Below are 21,147 nucleotides of genomic sequence, written 5' to 3'. Positions count from 1 at the left end.
TGAATTATATCATAACTAACATAATGCAAAGTGCCTTGGAGACAACTGGTGGAACTCAACCATAAATGGTTAAGTATGACAATATTTAATTAGACCTTACTGATCTAAGGAAAGCCCCAGTGGGCTGTAGAACATGCTATTAACTCTACCTTATATGGTATTACCTTCTTGCAATTTATTGTATTCTATTATGTTATTGTCTACTAAATATTTGATTCAATTTATGGTCCTCTGATATCAGGTGCTTCCATGTTTGTGCCGATGTCAAATATTGATTCACGTTCACCAAAGCCATGGAAGATTTTTAAGATATCCACTTATAATACAGTGATATAAAATGTGTCTAAATGATGAGCAGTGTTGTCAGGATAATCTGACAAAGATTGAGCCCTCGGGGACAAAGCAAACACCTCCAATATGGATGCTAAGATAATTATAGTGAAATATCATGAAGAGACACACAGTGCTTTATCAAGCTCACTGCTGCCCCTGCACTGGAGGTGTTATATTTACATCTCACCTATCCACAAACTATACTTGGTACTTGCAAAACTTTGATCCTGCAAAGAAATAGAATCCAAGAGAAATTGTGAAGGCAATAAGTTTTTTTTTGCAAAAACTTTAATATAATCCAGTTGAATAAATACCTACTGAGACATGCCTTCTTTAATACTTTAATTAGAAAAAGCTAGCCTAGACACCATGAAAAAAACTGCAAGGATGCACTTATTTTTCTTACCTCCAGACACTTTTGAATTTTCTCCAGATGTGCATTGTTAGTCTGCAGCAACTCCAAGACTCCTGCTGCTGTGGTGGCTCTTAAGGCATTTGGCAGGTTTTGTGTCCGTTGCATTATCTCCTTCCACGCATAATCCACCTGAGAGAAAAGCTTGGCTTCTGCTGGAAGCTGCCTAATAACATCAGGGACAAAGAGCAAAATGTAGATAATAAAGTCCACACACATCACTGCAGGTCTGAAAGGAGTAATCATTTTCTATGATAATTTGATATGATGCACAAATACAGAAAGAACATTGTTGTTTATTGAAGAGAACAGTCTTGAAAACATATTGGGACATTGTGTTTTGCAAGATTAAACCACTTATAGGTTTAAAAAAACAAAACAACTGTGAATAGGTGGCAACAAAAACATTGGCAAGTAGTGGGGATATCCGACTAAATATATTCTGCTGGAGAAGGCCCCTCCTTTTTGAAAGCACTATGTTACTACTACATCACAGATGGTGGGTTTGCTAATATGGGTGCGCACATGTATGTGTGTGCTTGTGTGAGAGCTTGTGCCTCAGTGAACCCACAAGGCCCATTTCTCAGGAATACTGGATTCAAACCAGATGCAGACCTCTTCCTTGGCTCCTACAAATCAACAGTCTTCTTCTATAGTTGTTGCAGCTTAAATCCCTCCAAACCATTCTTGCCTTACGTCTGCAAGTGGAGTTTCAGCTTCCTTGTTCTTAGGCATATCACAAATGGCACCCGGGAACTCTGTTTAGGTGGGTCTTACCAAGACTTCATTAGGCAGGCTCTCATCCTTTTTTTTAACACTAAGCCTTGCTGTAGATTTGCTTTCACCATTTTTGGATTACCATGGTGTGGGAAAGGCAGGCCAGATAAAAATTAAATCTCATTCCACAACTGGAGTTTCAGTCATAATTGCCTCATGACATGGCCAATCGAACTCTGTGCCCCAGGTACCCTCTACCTACGTCAAACAGATCAGTGGGTGATAATGAGGGTTTGCCGAAACCAAATGCTACAGACAGCTCTGAAATTAAAATATATTTAGAACACGTACCTCTGCACAAATGTCCCCAAGTGCCGTCTTCAGTGCAAGGGACTGACCATGCTATGGTATTATAGAAGGAAGCACAAGCCTCCTTCTGTAATTAAAATTGATGGAAGCTGTTGCAGCACCTGCACATTACAAAATAAGTTCTTTCTGACTTGCATTAGTAAGTGGACGTGCCCCATGCAAATCATGGATGAGGCCCTTTGCCATTAGCATGCCCCAATATATGGAACCTGTACCCTGTCAATTTACCATCCGTAGAAGCGGCAAATGAAGACCACCAAGGAGCTGTGTTATTTGCATACTGAAAAGGCTTGGAAAGAGCACAAAAAGATTCTCAAAAATGCTCATTGGGCAGTTCTCCCACACTAGTTCGATCACAGACTACATTCCCTTCTGCCTTGTAGGGGGCGAGTTCCTTACATACTTCCAAAGAACAGCTGATGGAGAGTATCTACAGATTCGACCTTCACAGCTGCTTGAACTCACAGTATCTACAAATGCTGACCAAACACTTGTACTGGAGGAGGGCTTTCACTCGCACACTCAGAGAACAGCAGACTGCCAGGACACCCACATGGGGTACCAAGGAACACCACCTCACCACCGCACTGTGATGGTGCAAGTTGATCTTCTGGACTGTGAACTAGCCTAGCATGCCACTGCAAACATGAATGGGCATTCAGGGAAGGAGCTTGAAGGTGGCCAGGACATGCTATTCTTCAATTTAGGCAATACAGACCATGCTGCCTCTAGTGTATTTTTCTATATTTATTAGGTATCTGAACCAAAAAGTTAATATAACTGGGCCTGGATTCAATTGCGCAGGTGAAATTTGCGATTATCACAAATTTTCCATTCAGTGACATTCAGAAATTCCACCAGATTTCACATTATGCGTTTTCATGGTACGTTTTGCACCTGAGAGCACACCACATGTAATACGGTTTCTCTAGATACCAGCGGGAAATTGATTTATAGAGAAAATGTCTTGCATAGAATGTGTCTCCTGCTGCTATCTTCCAAAATGTTTTATTATGAAAGGTGCGAGTCCCAGTAAAAGAAAAGTGATACAAGATACTGGAAAGCCACATTTCGCAACAAAAGTGGACAATTTTGCGATTTTGCACTATCCTAAATATAACGCAATCTGATAAACTGTCTTGATATCTTCTTAAAGTAGAAATTTTGTTTATTTAAACCAAAGCACAGGTGGTCAATATATTATAGAAACAGATGTTGTACCTTTGAATGTCCGGAGCAAGAAAGATTTGCTCAAGGTAGAGCCAGTTTCTTTGACAAGTCATCCATTCTTCCAAGGTATGAGAGAATAAATTCAGCTTACGATCCCACTCATCCACCGTGTTCTGGAAAAGACATAAAACGAGGGGTAAGTATTTTCTTGTTTGTCATTAAGTAGAAATCGTGTTCCCTGGCCAGGGTCAGCAGGGGAGAGAATTACTGTTCTAATCAAAAAGCTAGCTTCTTAGATCTGTATAATCTGCAACATGATAAATCTGAAATCTAAATTTTCTTGCCCCTCATAGCACAGCATAGCTTTTGATAATTGAACTGTGTATCAGTGAATGAATAGATGAGTGAATTGTTTTCATAATCTCTGTGGATCAAAGAACAGTGTGGAAGATTAAAGAAATCACTTCTTCCTTAATCACATTAATGATAGGAATGTTCAACTCTAGGCTGAGTCAGATCCACCAAAGAGAGCTCTATACTCTTTAGCTTGGCCATTTCTTTTAAGAGGGTGTTATCTGACATGGCTCTGTAGACTGGGCAGCTGGCCTTAAACTGAACTCTGGTGACCACAGGAAGTTAATGGAGGCATTTCTAGAGGGACTTTGAGCTTTGGGGATTACTAACAGCTTATGGTGTCATGAGTGTTTGCTACTATTGATATCAGCCAGGTGTGCAGGTACACAAATTGTGTGGTTGGTGATGGTATTGTGACAACTTTAACAAAGCCTTTTGTGTACCTTGATAGTTTTCGACACTTGCACAGTGATGAACAGCCCAAAATAATGGGCATGTGGTAGTAAAAGTTTTCTACACCGCTACAGTTCCTGTGAGTGAAATAGAAAGAGTAAGAGTGTCTGGAGGGACAGGCCACATTGTGTTTATTACATTGCATTGGCTACCAGGTCTCTTCAGCAGATGTGTTTTGGACTCTATAGTAGCGTAAGAGGATGGTGGTAACCACAACATATGTCTCTGGAAGTGCCTTAGCTGCTGCTTTTCCACAGCTTCAAGACTGCCTACAAATATTGAGATTATTGGCTTGTATCTGGCCTTTTTCAAATTGATCCACTCACACAGGTGATAAACAATTCAAGACCGAGAGGGCCTCACGAGCACACCAGAAGGTTACTTAAATCACCACATCATGTGTTGCTGTGGTAAAGTGTGATTGCTTGCATAAAACACATTTTTAAGAAATATGTGATTTTATGACTATATGAATTATGAAACTTTCAGAAAACAGGTGCTGATTTAATTCTTGCAAGTCTAAGACTTTCCTCTGATTTTTACCTTAGCATTTTGGCCAAAGGTGTTGTGGGCTATAAAACGTATTGCTATTTTGTTTTCATTATGTCACAGTTGAATATGGACTAATTGTGGAATGCCGTTAAATGTTGTCCAGCTGTGTAGGAAGGACTGACATCTCTTCCCTATGGTGCAGTCAAATCCTATACAACTCACAGTGACTGGTTGATCTAGGATAGCTTGCTAGACAAGACAATTCGTGGACCGTTCTGTGGCATGCAGGTGTCCAACATGTCTCTCACCACTAGTAGCCACTTTTAGCCATAAACCTGGGACTATGATATCCCTGTGATCCACTCTTGGCATGATTACTAATGTTCATCTGCCTGTTTGTAGAAATAGAAGGGCTTTTTTAAACAACATGTTGAACAGTTAGCACTCTAATCATCATATTTTACTCTTATGATTTAACTACAATTTTGCATTTTGGGAGATTCACAAGAATCCATAGGTTCACTCAAGGCAATCTGTATATTCCAATATGTGCTCCTCTAGACCTACTCAATCAACAAGCAGGCGTTATTATGACCAGTTAAAATTACAGGTTTTTTCAACTTTAAAATTATGACAAAATGATTCACCACCTGAAGATTGAAACCTTTGTCTTGCAGGTGTTCGGGCGGGCACACTGCCCATTGAGCGATCATATGAGGTTTTCGGATTTGAAATGCCACGAGTACAGCATGTTCATGCTAAATTGCAGATCCCTGCCCAAACATTAGGACGAATTTGCACTCCTGATGGAAGAAGGCATGCCCGACATCGTTTTCCTGACGGAAACGTGGCTCACCTCAGACTCTGACCCTGCCCTGGTCACAGCCCTCCCATCTGGCTTTCTAATCTTCCGCCAAGACCGGCCTAAGGGTAGAGGAGGAGGACTAGCAATCATCTACAAAGAACAGTTTCGTTGCCGAGTCACCCCAGAAACCATCCCGGATTGTGAAAGCCTAGCCTTTAGCATCGAGCTCTCGCCGAATAACTGCTTTTCAGGGACCCTCATCTACCGACCCCCCGGCCCCCCGAAACAATTCCACAACCAACTAGCACGGATCGTGACCGAACGAGTCAGCACCTCCGCTAACTTCACTCTGCTAGGTGATCTTAATTTTCACTTCGACACTAAAGCAGATCACACGGCAACCCTTATTGTAGACGTTCTTGCCGCGCTGCAATTACACCAATCGGTCAGCTCCCATACCCACACTCAAGGCCATCTGCTGGATCCTGTTTTCAACAACTGTTCTAACCTGAAAACCGGTGTACCACACCACCTCCCATGGACTGACCATCTTATGGTCCCCCTCACTTGGTCTACTCCTAAACCCCCAGCCGCTACACCCACTGTAAGAATAGGCAGACCTTGGTCTCGCCTGTCAACTGAGAAATGGACCACTAAATTGGCCAGCAACACCCCTCCTCACAATGAGGACCCATGCCGCGCAAACCTGACATACGAAGAATGGATCACCCACTCACTTGACCACTCCCTACCTAAAAGGAAAACCACTACAAAACGTCCCCACAAATCTGCTCCCTGGTATTCAGAATCCCTTTGGACAAAGAAACGCAAGTGCAGGCAAGCTGAAAGGAAATGGCGCCTGGATCCCTCACCAGAAACCAAAACGCAATATCGTAAGCTACTTAAGGAGTATAAAGAACAAATCAAGGCCAGCCAAACAGCATACTTTTCTAAAGAAATCATCGCCGCCAAATCCAAACCTAGAGAAATATTTCACATTGTGAAAAGCCTCACCAAACTACCACCCAGCCTGGTTGAGACCAAGTCCACAGAACACTGCAACAAGATGGCAGACTTCTTCCTTCAAAAAATCACTAACATCTATGAATCCTTCCCTTCCGTGATCAGCACCCCACCCACCCTGAGCAACTCGGGCCCGACTCCCCCCTCCTCTCAACCTCCTCCCACATTGGACCTTTTCACCCCCCTCAACCTCACGACTCTGGAGTCCACGGCACGGAAAGTTAAGTCTGGGTCTCCTTAACTCTTCCATCACCATCGGCATAGTCCCGCCGAAATGGAAACAAGCCATGGTTCGAGCTTTACTAAAGAAGCCAAGCCTAGATCCCTCAGACCTCAGTAACTATCGGCCAATCTCCCTACTACCCTGGCTGAGCAAAATCCTGGAGAAACATATCAACAGCCAGCTGGTCAACTACCTTGAAAACCACCACCTACTGGATCCCACTCAAACGGGATTCAGACCAAAACATGGCACCGAAACCGCGCTCCTCATGGTCACCGAGGAATCCAGAACCATCCTGGATATAGGAGGATCAGTGGCAGTGATCCTCCTTGATTTAAGCGCGGCTTTCGACACAGTTAGCCACGACATACTGCTGAACCGCATGTCGGACATCGGCATAAAAGACAAAGCATGATCCTGGTTTGAGTCGTTCCTGAAGGACAGATCCTTCCGGGTATTTGATGGAGAATCATCATCGACCAGCAGACCATTAAGATGCGGAGTTCCACAAGGCTCCTCATTAAGCCCAGCGCTCTTTAACATCTACATGAGGCCCCTGGCTGAGGTTGTTCGTCAGTTTGGAGTTAAAATCATATCCTACGCTGACGACACTCAGCTGGTGGTCTCATTAGCGCAGGAAGCCAACCTGACTACTAGAGGAGGGCTCAAGAAATGCCTAGAGGAGGTCAAAAGTTGGATGTCCGCCTCCTCACTCAAAATGAATGGGGATAAAACAGAACTAATGCTCCTGGGCCCTGCCGACCCTACCTCCCTCAGCACTCTATGGCCGCCCTGCCTGGGCTTACCCCCAGCCCCCAAGGACAACATCAAGAGCCTTGGGGTATGGCTGGACAGACCTCTGTCTTTTAGCACCCAAGCCACCAAACTCGCAGCCACCTGCTTCGGCCTCCTTAGGTTGTTAAGGAAGGTTCTCCATCTCCTACCGATGGAGGCAAAACAGGTTGCCATCCAGGGTCTTATCCAGTCTCGACTGGATTTTAACAACGCCCTGTACCTTGCTGCCCCAGAATATACGCTGCGGAGACTACAAATAGTGCAGAACTGCGCCGCCCGCACACTACTCCAGATCCCCCGACGTCAATCAGCCAAAACTGGGCTGACCAAACTACATTGGCTACCCATCCGCCAAAGAATACAATTCAAGGCCCTATGCATCGCCCGCCAGGCCTTCTGGAAAACGGGCCCCCTCATCACCCTCAACCCAGTCTCGCACTACCAACCTACTAGGAACCTCAGATCAACCCAGACGTATATGGCCACAACACCTAGAATTAAGAAATCAAGAACCGGCGGTAGGACCTTCGCTCACAACGCCTCCAAGCTATGGAACACTCTTCCCCTCCATCTGAGAGCTAACCCAAATCTCTCCTCATTTAGAAAACAGCTCAAAACATTCCTCTTCAACTGCCCTCAGTAAACTCCCCGGTCACCCCTCTCGATATAATGACGGTTCTTAGCGCTTGGACGCCCCCGGGCATCAATCGCGCTCTACAAATCGACATACAATACAATACAATACAATACAAATCAAATAGAAAAAAACATCAATCTATTAAGCATGGACTGGTTGTAGCTCTGGGACACATTAGTATATAACCCTGTCTACTGCTCATCATGCAGGTCAGCCGGCCATTCCAGCCCAAGTAACATCCAGAAGAGCCAGTATCCAGTAGTCAAGTTCACTGCCCAATCCACCCCACCGGACTTAGCCAAACTTAGATCTCAGCTCAGCAACCTACCCCCCAGCCCAGCTATCATACAAGTCCAGTCAAGAGCACAGCCATGCTCAGAACATAGCTTATTGAAGTCCATCTCAGAGCCCATCCGAGGGCATAGCCCTACTTAAAACCCACCACAGCCTAAGTGATTCCAAGACTCACCTAGTACAAGAGATTCCTAGCCCGCTGTTCACCCCGAAGCCCAATCTAGCACCTGTGGACTGTTGCAATTATGCATCACATGATAATGCTTGGGACTGTGAACCCTTATCCCCAACACTGGTGGTTATGTACTCAAATGTTTGTATTGCAATTTATGTATGGATCTAGTACTTCCTTGCTTTGAGAACATTTTAAAAGGGCAACTTTATTTTTAAAAAAGTAGTCCCATTTGCGTAAGAAGCTGAACTAATTCCTTCGCCTTGCTATCTCTACAGACAGACAGGCTTCTAGCCAATTAGTACCACTTGCTAAAATGTTGCCAATTAAGCATATCAAGAGACAGTGCACACTGCAACATTTGCCTAATATTGTAAAACGAAAAATATGTTTTTTTTAATCACAATCTTTACTACTCCTGCGTGTGGCAGTCCTGACTCACTGTCAAGGTAGGACTGATGATCTACCTCTTCTGGGCTTGACTTTGTTAGGGCACTGAATTTTTTTCATTCCCTCCCCCTGTCGCACTCACCCCTTCCCCCCTCCTTCCTATGTCTCTCACCTTTGCTTCCTCTTTCATTGTGTTACTTACTTTAACGAAATTTGTAATTATTATCATTGCCTGTAACATTGTGTAACCAAATGTAAAGCGCTTTGATATCTACGGGTATAGCCAGCGCTATATAAAACTCATTAAATAAAATAAATACATAAATAAAATAAAATAAATATATTTTTGAAAAGGCTATTAGTTTTGTAGGCAATTCACAAGAGACACTAAACTATTCTTGTACTTCAGGGTATGGCACGGGAGTGCTTTGTATTAAATCGAAACCTCTGTTAACCAAACTTCACTGGCTTTCAGTGAAACAGAGGGTGATGTTTAAAACATGCTGTATCATCCACAAGTGCCTCACAGGTAAAGGACCAGATTACTTGACTAAAAAATTCAATTTATATGTTCCCTCCAGATCTCTTAGATCAGGAGATCAAGAATTGTTATGTGTCCCCAGGTTTAAGAAGACAAGACAAGGGGGAAGAGCCTTGTCAGTAGCCGGCCCGCAGTTGTGGAATGATCTCCCTATGGAAATCAGACTATGCAGAGAACATCTTCCTTTTAGGAAAAAATGTAAAACTTTCCTCTTTCGCTACTAGGTTAACCATCTAGGAAGGAAGGATATATGAATGGGCCTTTTTTGCTCTCAGATGATGCCAAAGGCGCGGAGATACTCCTCTGGGAGTCGATTCCTAGCGCGGTATAAGTTTGCAAATAAATAAATAATATAAATAAATCAAGTAGGTCGCTATGAGAAAAGTTGTGAGCGGCGCCCTCAACCCGTTATTTAGGGCTGGATGGGCTGCAGATGACTCAGTGGCTTCCAGATGTGTAGTAGCCCATCATTCTATAGCTCTCAAAGAATTTCCTTCTTTAGGCCAGCTCAGCCCTGTCTCAGAAAAAAGAAGTAACTTGTGCTTATTCCCTCACAATAACAACTTACAAACTTGCAAACTGTAACATAAAGAAAAAACAAAGCAAGACATAACAGATAAATTGTTTAAATAACAAATACATTCTTTTTGAAATTTATTAAAAAAAATGTATTTCATTGGCTAATGTGCTAAAAAAAACAAAAAGTACAAAAATAGGGTCTAACTGATGTGTGCAAAGAGAGGTCATCAGGGTAGGGTCTTAGGTGCAGGGTGTGGCAGGTGAATGCATATTAACTCAGGTAGGTGAAGAACCAGTGGGCAGGGCAAGATGGTGTAAAATCACATAGATGCGAGGCACAGGAGACAAGCATTAACTCGGTCTTCAGCCCTCTGGCAATTAACAGCAATCATGTCAAATGTGAAGGCTGCATGATGATATTCAGCACTCCCTCAAACAAATCCCCCAAGCCACAAAAAAGAAGCAGCCAGCAGTAAAAACATTATAAAGGGTGAACATATAGGTTGTCAATACAAACAGGAGTGGCATGGTATTGGGGAGATAAGGGAATGCTAGAGGAAATATTAATAGTTCTGTTAAAGAAAAATGTGTCAATCTAGGGCTCTATAGGATTTCCCTTAATAAAGAAAAACTATTTTCATCCCATGCATTAAAAAAAGGAGGAACATTAGTAGAGGAATCATTATTATAAGAACATAAAACATTATTGTTTCTTATTCTATATTTTGCAATCATAATTTTCAGAAATAAATTGAAAAACATTCTTTATTTCTAAACAGAACTAATTCAATTCACTTTACCTTAATTGGTCCGGCATAGCGAGATCCCTTAATTGTAGAAATGATGACCTGGCTCTCTTCTAGCTGAACCATTATATCTTCAGCAGATGCAATAATCATCATGGGCGAATTGTCTGAATGGTGGACAGCCAACTGGAAGTCGGTTTTGCTCCAGAGGTCAATAACCTTGTTCAGCATTCCTTCAAGCGTGGCTTCATTGGTGGCTGTGGTTGAGATATCACTGATTTTATCTTTATGCTGAAAAATCTGAAATTGAATATCAAATTACTTGGTGCCCCTTACAATTTTAGTAGTAACATGTATGGAATTTCACATGACACCAATTCTCAGGGCCTTATATACATGTTATCAATTTAATAGTTTTTGTTAAATATCTGTCAATAAAGCCATACTTAAAACACTAACAACGTAGACTTCTTTACCACAACAAATGTTTTTATTAACAACATTTTAATATTATATGCAATCAAAGTAAACAATCTAGTACATTGCTACTGATAGAAGTGACAGTTCTAAACTTTTTAGCTACCTTTTAGCGACTCCTAAAGTACCTTAAAACATAAGGAAATGCCTCTTTAAGTATGGCCTCTTCAATACTCGGAGAAGAAGAGTAGTAACTTTATCAGCTGTAACTATAACCCTATATTTTTCATATATAAAGTTACTACAGGATTCGAAATTCACAAAAAACTGCAAGGCAATGCATTACGAAATCTACAAAAATCATAGATTTGTGTGTAGACATATAATCCTAAAACATCCAATTTGCCACCAGAGGAAAATTGGACTATAGTGTAAAATCACTTGAACTCCGCCACCCCCCACCCCATGAAGACTCTTTCCAAATGAAAAAAATCTTTTCTCTAACTTTTCTAAAGCTATGGGTATGTTAGGGAATTTTTCTTTTACAACAAATGTGTACACCAATGCCTTTAAATACTACTGTAAAAAATAATTAAGAATATTCATGAATGTACAGGTGTTACAGCTTTGTGGGAGTTTCCTGCTTTTCAAATAGATACTCAAGTACCTGTCCCATAAAGGAGCACCCATGTTCTCACCCCTAACAGTAAATGTATAATTGGCAAAAATCACTGCAACTGTGTACTTTTGTGATTGTAAGCTCCTTCTAAACACATCAATTTCTGCATAACTCGATTGAACCAGGGTGTTATTTATGCTCACAAATGACAACTGTCAAATGTAGGTGCTCAAAATAATTTTGGAATCAGGCCTTCAGTTACTAGTTTGAATATAACGTGTTACAAAAATTATTTATATATATATATATATATATATATATATATAAATATATGAACCCAATCCTGTGTTCACAGACTTCCGAAAAACAGGCACCGACTCCGTGGGATTCTTAATCAAGGGTCTTTATTTGCAAAAAAGACGACCAGACGCGTTTCGGCGGACAAGTCCACCTTGCTCACTACATATATATATATATATATATATATATATATATATATATATTCACGAGGCTTGTCACACCAACGGCAGCCGAAAACTACCTATTCCTTAGTGACAAAGAGTCGACCCATAAAGTGCTGGTGCAAGGTGGTTTATTTTAGTGAAGCCAGCACTGCCGCCATGACGCGTTTCGCCTTCGAACAAGGCTTGATCACATGACAAACTGCATGTCATAGAGAGGAGCATTTAAAGTGGCAGTGCATACAACTGAATCATGGACATGAAAAAAATACTATATAAAATGATGAAGTTGTTACTAATTCAATAATGGGAAATCCCTAAGGAACATGTATATTTTCCAAACAGTTTTCATCATAGTAAAAAACTTTCGTAATTGATATATTTACAAGCATATTTACATAGCATTCTAAATAATGGGATGATGCTAGAACATGACAAATATTTGTGTCTATGTACAGGGAGTATCGACCCAGTATATACATGCAAACATTTAAAATAGTAATGTAATGCAGTAAGCCATGTAATATTTTCTGATACGTTGTAACAACAATCATGCCATGATTCAAAAAATATAATGATCTAAATAGAGCACAAGTGGGCCTGCCAAAATGCCTGCTAGAAACAAATACAGTGCTTGAGTGATTGTGCAAAAATAGCAATACGTAGTGCAAAGAGTGCCAACAGATATTCCTGGTAATATTAAAAAGTGCTAAAATTCATGATTTTTTTAGTAAAAGATTGAATACAGCTGAGTCCCCACTAAGTCAAAAGTTGACAAAGATGGAAAAATGACATAATAAAGGTGGAATACTTTTCATATCCGGACAGGACTTATAGGCATACAGAGTGATTTTAAATGCAGGTATAAAGGTCTTCCCTGTCATTTAATCCATTCGGATTTTTTGTATTAAGCTCCAATATGTATCTAGTTTCAAGGAGACGGAGTTTAGCCTCACCGTCCCCTCCCCTCCTTGAAGCTTCCACACAGTAAATTACAAAATATTGGAGTTTATCTGGTATGCCTAGATGTTTCTCCTGAAAATGCCTGGCAACCGGATAATTTTGGTCGTGCCCCGAAATTGCACGTATGTGTTGGAGTATCCGTTTGTCGGCGGGCAGTTTGGTACTGCCCACATATTGGAGTCCACACGGACACTCCAACACATAGATGGCGAATTCAGTCTTGCAGGTGAGCCACTTGGAGATGGCAATTGTATGTTCACGAAAGGGGCTTACAAAATGGGTCCTGTTGCTGCCAAACCGACAGGCTTTACCTTGTGGACATGTTTTGAAGCCCTTTTTGAGTGTCATCCAAGTGGTGGAGGCTTTTGGCTCTAAGGTGTTACTGACTAAAGCCTTTGCCATGGAAGGAGATTTACGGAAGGTTAGCTGTGGTTTATTATCAACTAAGTGTCCTATTACTGGGTCACTTTGAACCAAATTCCAGTTTTTGTAGAAAATACTACGAAGAGCCCCGTGCTGTCGGTTGTATGTCAGAATAACACGGGGGGAACTAGTAGTTTCCTCCCCTCCCATGTGGACATCTGTCTGGATGTTTTTAGCTTTCGGAATTAGTGCCTCCTGTCTACTGACTGAATTTGATCGATTGATGGCTTTTATGAGATTGACATTTGAGTAACCCCTTGCAAGGAAACGTAATCTGCATGACTCCTGCGCAGCCGCACATTCGTCATCAGTACTGCAGATTCTTTTGATTCGGAACATTTCCCCGAAAGGAATGCTCCAAATCAAATGGGCCGGGTGTTGACTGTTAGAATGTAATATAGTGTTCCCTGCACTGGGCTTTCTATATAGTCTTGTGTTTAGAGTGTTATATTTCACAAATACCTCAACATCTAAAAAACAAATTGATTCAGAACTCATATTTGAAGTAAAGTTGAGATTGATGGAGTTAACAATAATCAAATCAACAAAAGCTCTGGCACTGTTACTGCTGCCCTTCCAAATGATAAAAACATCATCAATGTAACGTAAATACAAAACAATGTTTTCAGAAATAAAGTTGTGTTGTTGACCGACTAGGACCTGTTCCTCCCATAATCCCACGTGTAAACATGCGTAGCTAGGTGAGAAACAGGCCCCCATCGCCACACCTCTAACCTGATGGTAAATTACGCCATTAAAGATGAAGAAATTCTGTTCGAGGCACATTCTGGTCATATCCAGCAACATTCTGTTATGTGCCATCGAATGTGGAGGGCCTTTGTTTAAATAGTAATCCAGAGCTTTGAGTCCATCATAATGTCTGATTGAGGTATAAAGGGATGAAACATCCAAAGTCATAAGTAACATATCTTTTTCCCAAACAAAGTGTTCAATTTTGCTCAGGAAATCAAAGGAGCCCTTGACATAGGAATTGAGAGTCTTGACATAGCCTTGTAAAAAAAGTCTATATATTTTGAAACGTGCTCCAACGAACTGTCGATAGCAGAAATGATAGGTCTGCCAGGAGGTGTAATAATGTCCTTATGAATTTTGGGGATCAAATAAAAAGAGGGGATGACAGGATGATCCTTCTTTAGATATCTGAACTCCTCATGTGTGAGAAGTCCAGCACTTCTCCAGGCTTGTAACTTTTGATATTGTTCCACCCACATGGTTTTTACAGTCTGGATATTGCTCCTTCGATAACAGGATATATCATTCAATTGAAGTTCTGCCTCTTTGATGTACATATCCTTGGGCCAAAGAACTACATTGCCGCCTTTATCGGCCTGTTTCACGATGATATTGTGATCTTTCTGTAGTTTAATAATAAGTTGTTTATAGCACCAATTCTGTTTAGATATGAAGAACTTCTTTTTATTTGTGGCGATATAAAGTTTTTTGACTTCTTGTACCACTATCTCCTAGAACGTATCCAAGTTGTCATGAACCATGATTAGTTGAAAGGTCGCTTTGGCCTTGAAAGGAGTAATATGTTGTCCACTTGTGTTATATGATGTTTCTGCTGTGTTACCCACAGCGACCTCATTTTGTAGATCCCATAAGGTATCAATAGTGGCCTGGCTCTGGCTACTGATCGTGTTGGTACAAGATGTCATCTCAGGAGGAATATTTCTCTTTTTTGGTTGTTGTTCAAAAAACGTTTTCAATTTTAATTTGCGTGTGAATCTGTATATATCCATGCGGGTATTAGCATAATTCATATTGCATGGTGGGCAATACGATAGCCCCAGATTAAGCACGGATGTTTCCACTGATGTCGATCTGAGATCCGAGAGAGTGACTACTGATTTGGTTTTGTTTTCTTTGTTTTCCTCTGATAGCATTTCCAGTGACCTTGTTTGGTCGGGTTGTTGCCGCTTGAGGTTCCAGGCACAGCACTTCCTACGTTGCCAACGTTTGTAGTTGTCCCATTGTTTTTTGGTGCGTAGGTCTTGTGTGACCTCAAGGTTTCGCGTCGGTCCTGACATAGGCAATCGACCTCTTGGGCCAGGGAAAGTTTGGTAAACCCCAAGTTGGTCTCACGAGTGGGGTCTGGTTCTGGATCGCTCTCCACAGCCGAACTTAGGCTGGAGAATGAGGATGCAGGCATTAGCGTGGATTCATTTGCCTGTTGACTGATTTTGTTAGTACGTGCTTTCGCTTTTACAGCATCATATCTCTTAGCGAAAGTAAAAACTTGACCATTCAAATAGTCCACTCGATCCCTTTCAAATTTAAAAGCTTTTCTTTTTTTGATAGTTTCCTCCTCTTTATTCAGGCGGATCATCATTTCAGCTCTCAATTTCGTAATCTGGTCTGTGACTTCCAATTTGGAGATTTCTTCCTCCAAAATGTCAATTTCTTTCTGTAATTTTTTGCCATCACTGTCAGCATATTTCACCAAGATGTGCAATAATTTACTTGAGGAATTGAGATTGGCTTCCGCCCACTCCGCTAACATAGCCGGATCTGGGTTCTCGTAACTCGGAGCGATGGTAATTCTCAATCCTCTTGGCACCCGTCCCACCTCTAAATAACGGGAAAGGGATCGATGTTCCCACCACTTTGATTGTTCTGTGCGCATTGCGCGTTCTAATCTCTTAAATAGGTCTCTAGTGGTGTTATTGCCCGTTACCTGGACAGATGGTGTGGTGCTCAAAGACCCCCCAGCCGGGGAATCCAGAAACATGGAATCTGCTGCCTCAGCTCGACTGCGCAGTCTGTCGGCGGCCATAATTGTAAGTGCTTAAATGTTATGGCTAATATTTGTCATGCACCTTAAAAACGACCTACTGGTAAATTGGAATAAATGTCCTACCAGACGTCGCGCACCCTTCCCACTGCTGTTTCCGAATGTCCTCAGGGGTTCAAAACTCAGATACCAACTCCGTACACTCGAAGTAAAAAGATTCTGGTTGCCATCCCACAGAAGAACGTTGATGGTAAAGCAGGGGCTTTGCGGCTTCCTCCTCGCCGGAGATTTTAAATATTGGTCCTGAACGAATTCCGGAACAACAGCTTCCTGCCGCGTTGCCTTGGGTAATATATATATATATATATATATATATATATATATATATATATATATATATATATATATATATATATACTATTCATATTTGACTTGCAGAGGATAACCCGCTAGAAAATATGACCAGCCTTAAAACACTTTCAGCTTTGAAACTGTAAACAAATATGGGCTTCTGCCAATGGCCAGTAAGTCAGAACAACCAGTTCCACACACAAGATGCCTTTCCTATGTAAGGTCATTTGTCAAAGTAAATGCAAATTATTTTTTGAAATTATTAGCAAAAATTAGCAATCTTTGGACTAATGAAACAGATCATGATTATCAGACACCCAGCAGAGTCCTTTCACATAAGTGACAAGAAAATAAGAGATAAGAAAATTGCCCCAATTCACACAACAAACATATCTCAAATTATTAATGTTGTTTTTACCCATTGAAATGTCATTGCCACTACTCTGCTAAATCTCTTTGTGTATTTTCTACATTCCTTACAATAATTAAGTCTTTCTTTCATGTATTACTAGATTATTTCCACAAACATACTGTTGCTATAAATTAGACTTATTCTGCAATAAATAAGAATAGGGATAACAATTCCCAAAATGAAGATATACAAAATCATGATCAAATTTTTACCCAAAAATAAATTATTAGCTACCATCTAGCCACAACTGCTGCTAAAGCTCTATATTAAAATCACTCACAGCCCCTGCTAACAAGTTCAACTTTAGCAAGCTGCAGGTGTCAGGTCTACCAGATAATGTGGAATGTAGAGGCAGCTGCTGTGGATGGGTGCAGACTGCAACCTGGGTGTGGTGAGATTGTTATGCTTGCCTGCCTCTTTAGCTAGCTGCTGCTCATCACGAGCACTTCTACCTTCGGTCCTGATGTTCAATAGCATCACCATTGGGTCAGCACACCCGAGTTTGTTAACCTTGATCCGTGGCCTGACTGGCTTGCTTGTTGTGTGCCAAGGATCATATGGCTATGGTGCACCCCTTTCTTCATCTCAATGGGTAGCTGACAGTGCCACACTATCCTGCCTACTAGTGCACTAGGGAGCCTAGCTTCTTCAATAAGTATTTAGCGGTCACCACTGTAAGAACTGGCTAGCTACAACTACTGCTCATTGTCAGGATATTGTTCTTGGCTGTGTGGGAGCCTAGAAAGAACATGTAATGCACTGTGTGACCAAAAGCATTATCCGGACCATACTTGTTGGACACACCTCTTCTGTGGATAGCATCCCATCTACCATTCAGTAAATAGGATAGCAGCCTAGGAGGTGGGGTAAAGAGATTACAGAAGATATCTGCAGTACAGGCAATAGAGAACACTCTCAAGAACATTCAGTATAAGAAGAACCTTACCTATGTAGTGAAGTATCTATAAAAGTGGATGTAATAGAAAAATTTGTTGCAAACAACCTGCAGGAATTGATTGGTGTCTCTAGCTCTTTCTCCCTCCTTTACAATAGAACTTCTAAATAACCTACTGGGGATTTTACCCCTTCATGTACCTGCAACTAGTCCCATCAATGCCAAAACTCTCCACTAACTTAACCATGAGACCCTTTAAGGCAACTAAGGAAAATTGTAAACTGTGACATGTTAAACAACCTGCCTAGCTGGTGGTCTGGTTTTATTTGGCTGGCCTATCCTGATAACACATATATGTTACACAAAGACGTGAATAGGTGTGGCGCCGCGGCTAGGGCGACTGACTCAGGAATCTGGGGAACACGGTTCGATCCCCGGCACCGGCGGCAGATTAGCCCAGCACCATGTGACTCTGGGCAATAGCTTGCTTAATCTTCCCGACGGCCCCCAGCACCTAGAGACCCTTACGTAGTGTGCTACAACAGGGTTGAAACGTCGACACAAATATTCTGTACTGAATACTGACCCATGTAGTGTACAGAAAACATTAGTGACTATATGAATATTGGTCACATCCTGCCCTTTCTCCCTTCGCTCCCTTCACCATCATTGGAAACTATCATTGTATATATTGTACATTGCACTTGCACCAATCACACTGAGCACTAGATGTCACAAATTGTACAGTATTTGCAGCCTTTTTAATTCATGTACGTTTACAAATGAATGAATTTATAAATGAACATAATTTATAAAACATCTTGTGAAAGCGCAGATGGTTTGGATTCGCATCTCTCCTTTTCATTAATAATTTTGCTCTGATCTTTTCAGTTAATGAATGATTAACATTGTGTACAAATGTGAAATAAGTAAAGAAATATAGTTCACCCGAATGTACCAACTGTTTATAATAACAATATGACGGAAATCAAGACTGATCAGAATATGCACTGTGCAGTCCAGTCATCACACAGTACAAAAGCCCTGCTGCCCTGATTTCTAGCATAACTATTCCATGGGATAAGATGGATATTTGGGTAAAGTTCTGCAAACCATGGGAAGTTGACTAATCTTAAGCCCCTTATCAGAGACAGAGCACTCCACACATTATCTAATCAAACACTCTACATTGTGATCAAGTGTATGCCACCAAAAATCTTTCCATAGCCTTCCTTTAGTCTTAACAATACCCATGTGTCCTTCACGGGCTAATCTTAAAATTTTCCTTCTCAAATTTTCAGGTGGAATTAATCTCATCCCCCTCAACAGGAAACCTCTATCAACAGCAAGTTCGCCACAGATCTTTTCCAGCATCCAGAAAATTCCTGAAATTGGGAACCACACATTGTACCAGAGACAACAATGTTTCTAATCTTGACTAGGATGGACTAGTTCATCCAAGCACTATGCCTCGCTAATGGATCCCTCAGTCACTTCACACACACTCACTCTCTCTTCTAAATCCAGATCACACAGCAATCAGACTGAACATAGTCTAAATCAACAAGCCTAGATAGGCAATCCGCTGAAAAGTTGCCTGCAGCAGGAACATACTGAACAGAGAAGGAAAAATCCTCTTCTTATACGTGACAAAATAGAGTCAAGACCTTTCTTAGCAAAGACCTCCACTAAAGTTTTATGATCAGTTTGTACACAAAATTTGATACCCCAGAGAAATTGCTTGAACCTCATGATGGACCAGAAAACAGCCAACGATTTGCGTTCTATCACGGAATATTTATGTTCTGCATCCCTAGGAGTTCTTGAGATACAAGCAATTAGATTCTCTTTTTCGTTACTAGTCTGAATTAATAAAGCACCTAAACCTTTGACACTTGCATCACACACAACTTTGGTGTCGGAAGGCGCCAGAAAAGATTGTAGAGAGGGAGCATCTTTTAAATCTTGATTCACATTAATGAACTCTTAATTACATTCTACATCCCACACAAATTCCGTGTCTTTCTTTAAAAGTTTCTTTAAGTGATAAGTTTGCTTGCAAAGTCCTTTATGAAGCGACTGTAATATTCTACCATTCCCAAACAAGATGAGAGTTCCTTACTTGTTATAGGCTCTTTCAATGTTTTAATTGTATCAACCAGCTCTTTCTTTGGTTGAATCCCAGAAGCAGTAATTTTATAACCTAAATAACTTACTTCATTGACTCCAAATCTGCATTTTTCAGCTTTGAGAGTAAGACCAGCGTCTTGAAGTCTTTGTAAAACTTGACAAACACATATGTCATGCTCTATGTTGTTTGGCGCATAAATGATAATGTCATCCTGGTAACATTTTACTCCAGGCTGTCCTTTCAGAATTATGGCCATTGCTCTCTGAAAAACTGCAGCTGTAGAATTCAAACAAAGGGCATTCTTTAAAGAGAAAAATACCAAAAGGAGTCGTGAAGGCTGTCAAATCCTGTGAACTTTCATGTAGTTCAACCTGATGATACGACAACATCATATCTAGCGTGCTGAAAACTTTAGCATCCGAGAAGGTGGTGATCATCTCTTCTATGTTGGGAAGCGGGAATCTGTCAACCACCACCTCTTTTTTTAGTGCCCTCAAATCCACACAAAGACGAATGTCGCCATTCCCTTTGCGCGCAGCAACAATAGGAGCTAACCAGTTTTTAGCTTCTACTTCTTTCATAACTCCACAGTCTATTAATCTTGTAAGCTCCTTCTCAACTGCAGCTTGAAGATTAATAGGAATCCTCCTTACTTTGGCAACTACAGGGACAGCATGATCTCTGAGTCTGATTTTGTGCTTCTAGTCAACAAGTTTCCCAAGTTTATTTTGAAACAAACTACTAAATTCTTTGACAAACTTGTTATCACTGTGTTCAATATGATCCACCTGTACCTGTGGACTTTTGCTCGGATGTAGACTGACACCTGATTCCTTCTGATGAGCCCAACCCAAAAGATCATCACCTTTGCAGAATACATAAATCTTTCCAGATGTGATCGTCCCACAAACACCAATTATTGCAGTAAAATAACTCAACATGTCAATCTTGCTCCCTCCATACCCCCCAGGTTGAATATCCATTTCATGGAGCGACTTATCACCGGGAAACACATTTACTAGCGTTTGTCTCGAGATAATGGTGATACGAGAGCAAGAATCAAATTTCATCAGGATCTCCTTCCCATCAATGCTGACTATCTCAGAAGGGAACATTTTCCCTTGCTCAGTGACTTGTTATAATATCTCATGACAAGGCTCTTTTTCTTTGCTCTTTTAATCCTTCCTATTTCGATTCCTACAACATTTGCTGAAGTATCCTCTGAGACCACAAAAGTTACAGGATTGCAACAATGCAGGACAGAATTTGTCATTA

General features: G+C 41.1%; 1 protein-coding gene across 1 annotated transcript in view; it reads right to left on the bottom strand.

Moving 5' to 3' along the window:
- DNAH14 (dynein axonemal heavy chain 14) overlaps positions 1-21,147 on the bottom strand; it is a 1,270,113-nt gene that overhangs the window by 886,411 nt on the left and 362,555 nt on the right. The window contains exons 21-23 of the mRNA XM_086926153.1: positions 10,500-10,745; positions 3,053-3,174; positions 740-911 (exon numbers count right to left, since the gene is read on the bottom strand). Coding sequence (XP_086782279.1) covers positions 740-911; positions 3,053-3,174; positions 10,500-10,745 — 540 coding nt within the window. The remainder of the gene's footprint in view (positions 1-739; positions 912-3,052; positions 3,175-10,499; positions 10,746-21,147) is intronic.

Source organism: Lissotriton vulgaris, chromosome 6 (assembly GCF_964263255.1).
Source record: "Lissotriton vulgaris chromosome 6, aLisVul1.2, whole genome shotgun sequence".
Lineage (NCBI taxonomy): Eukaryota > Metazoa > Chordata > Amphibia > Caudata > Salamandridae > Lissotriton > Lissotriton vulgaris.
This window is presented reverse-complemented; position numbering and strand designations above follow the sequence as displayed.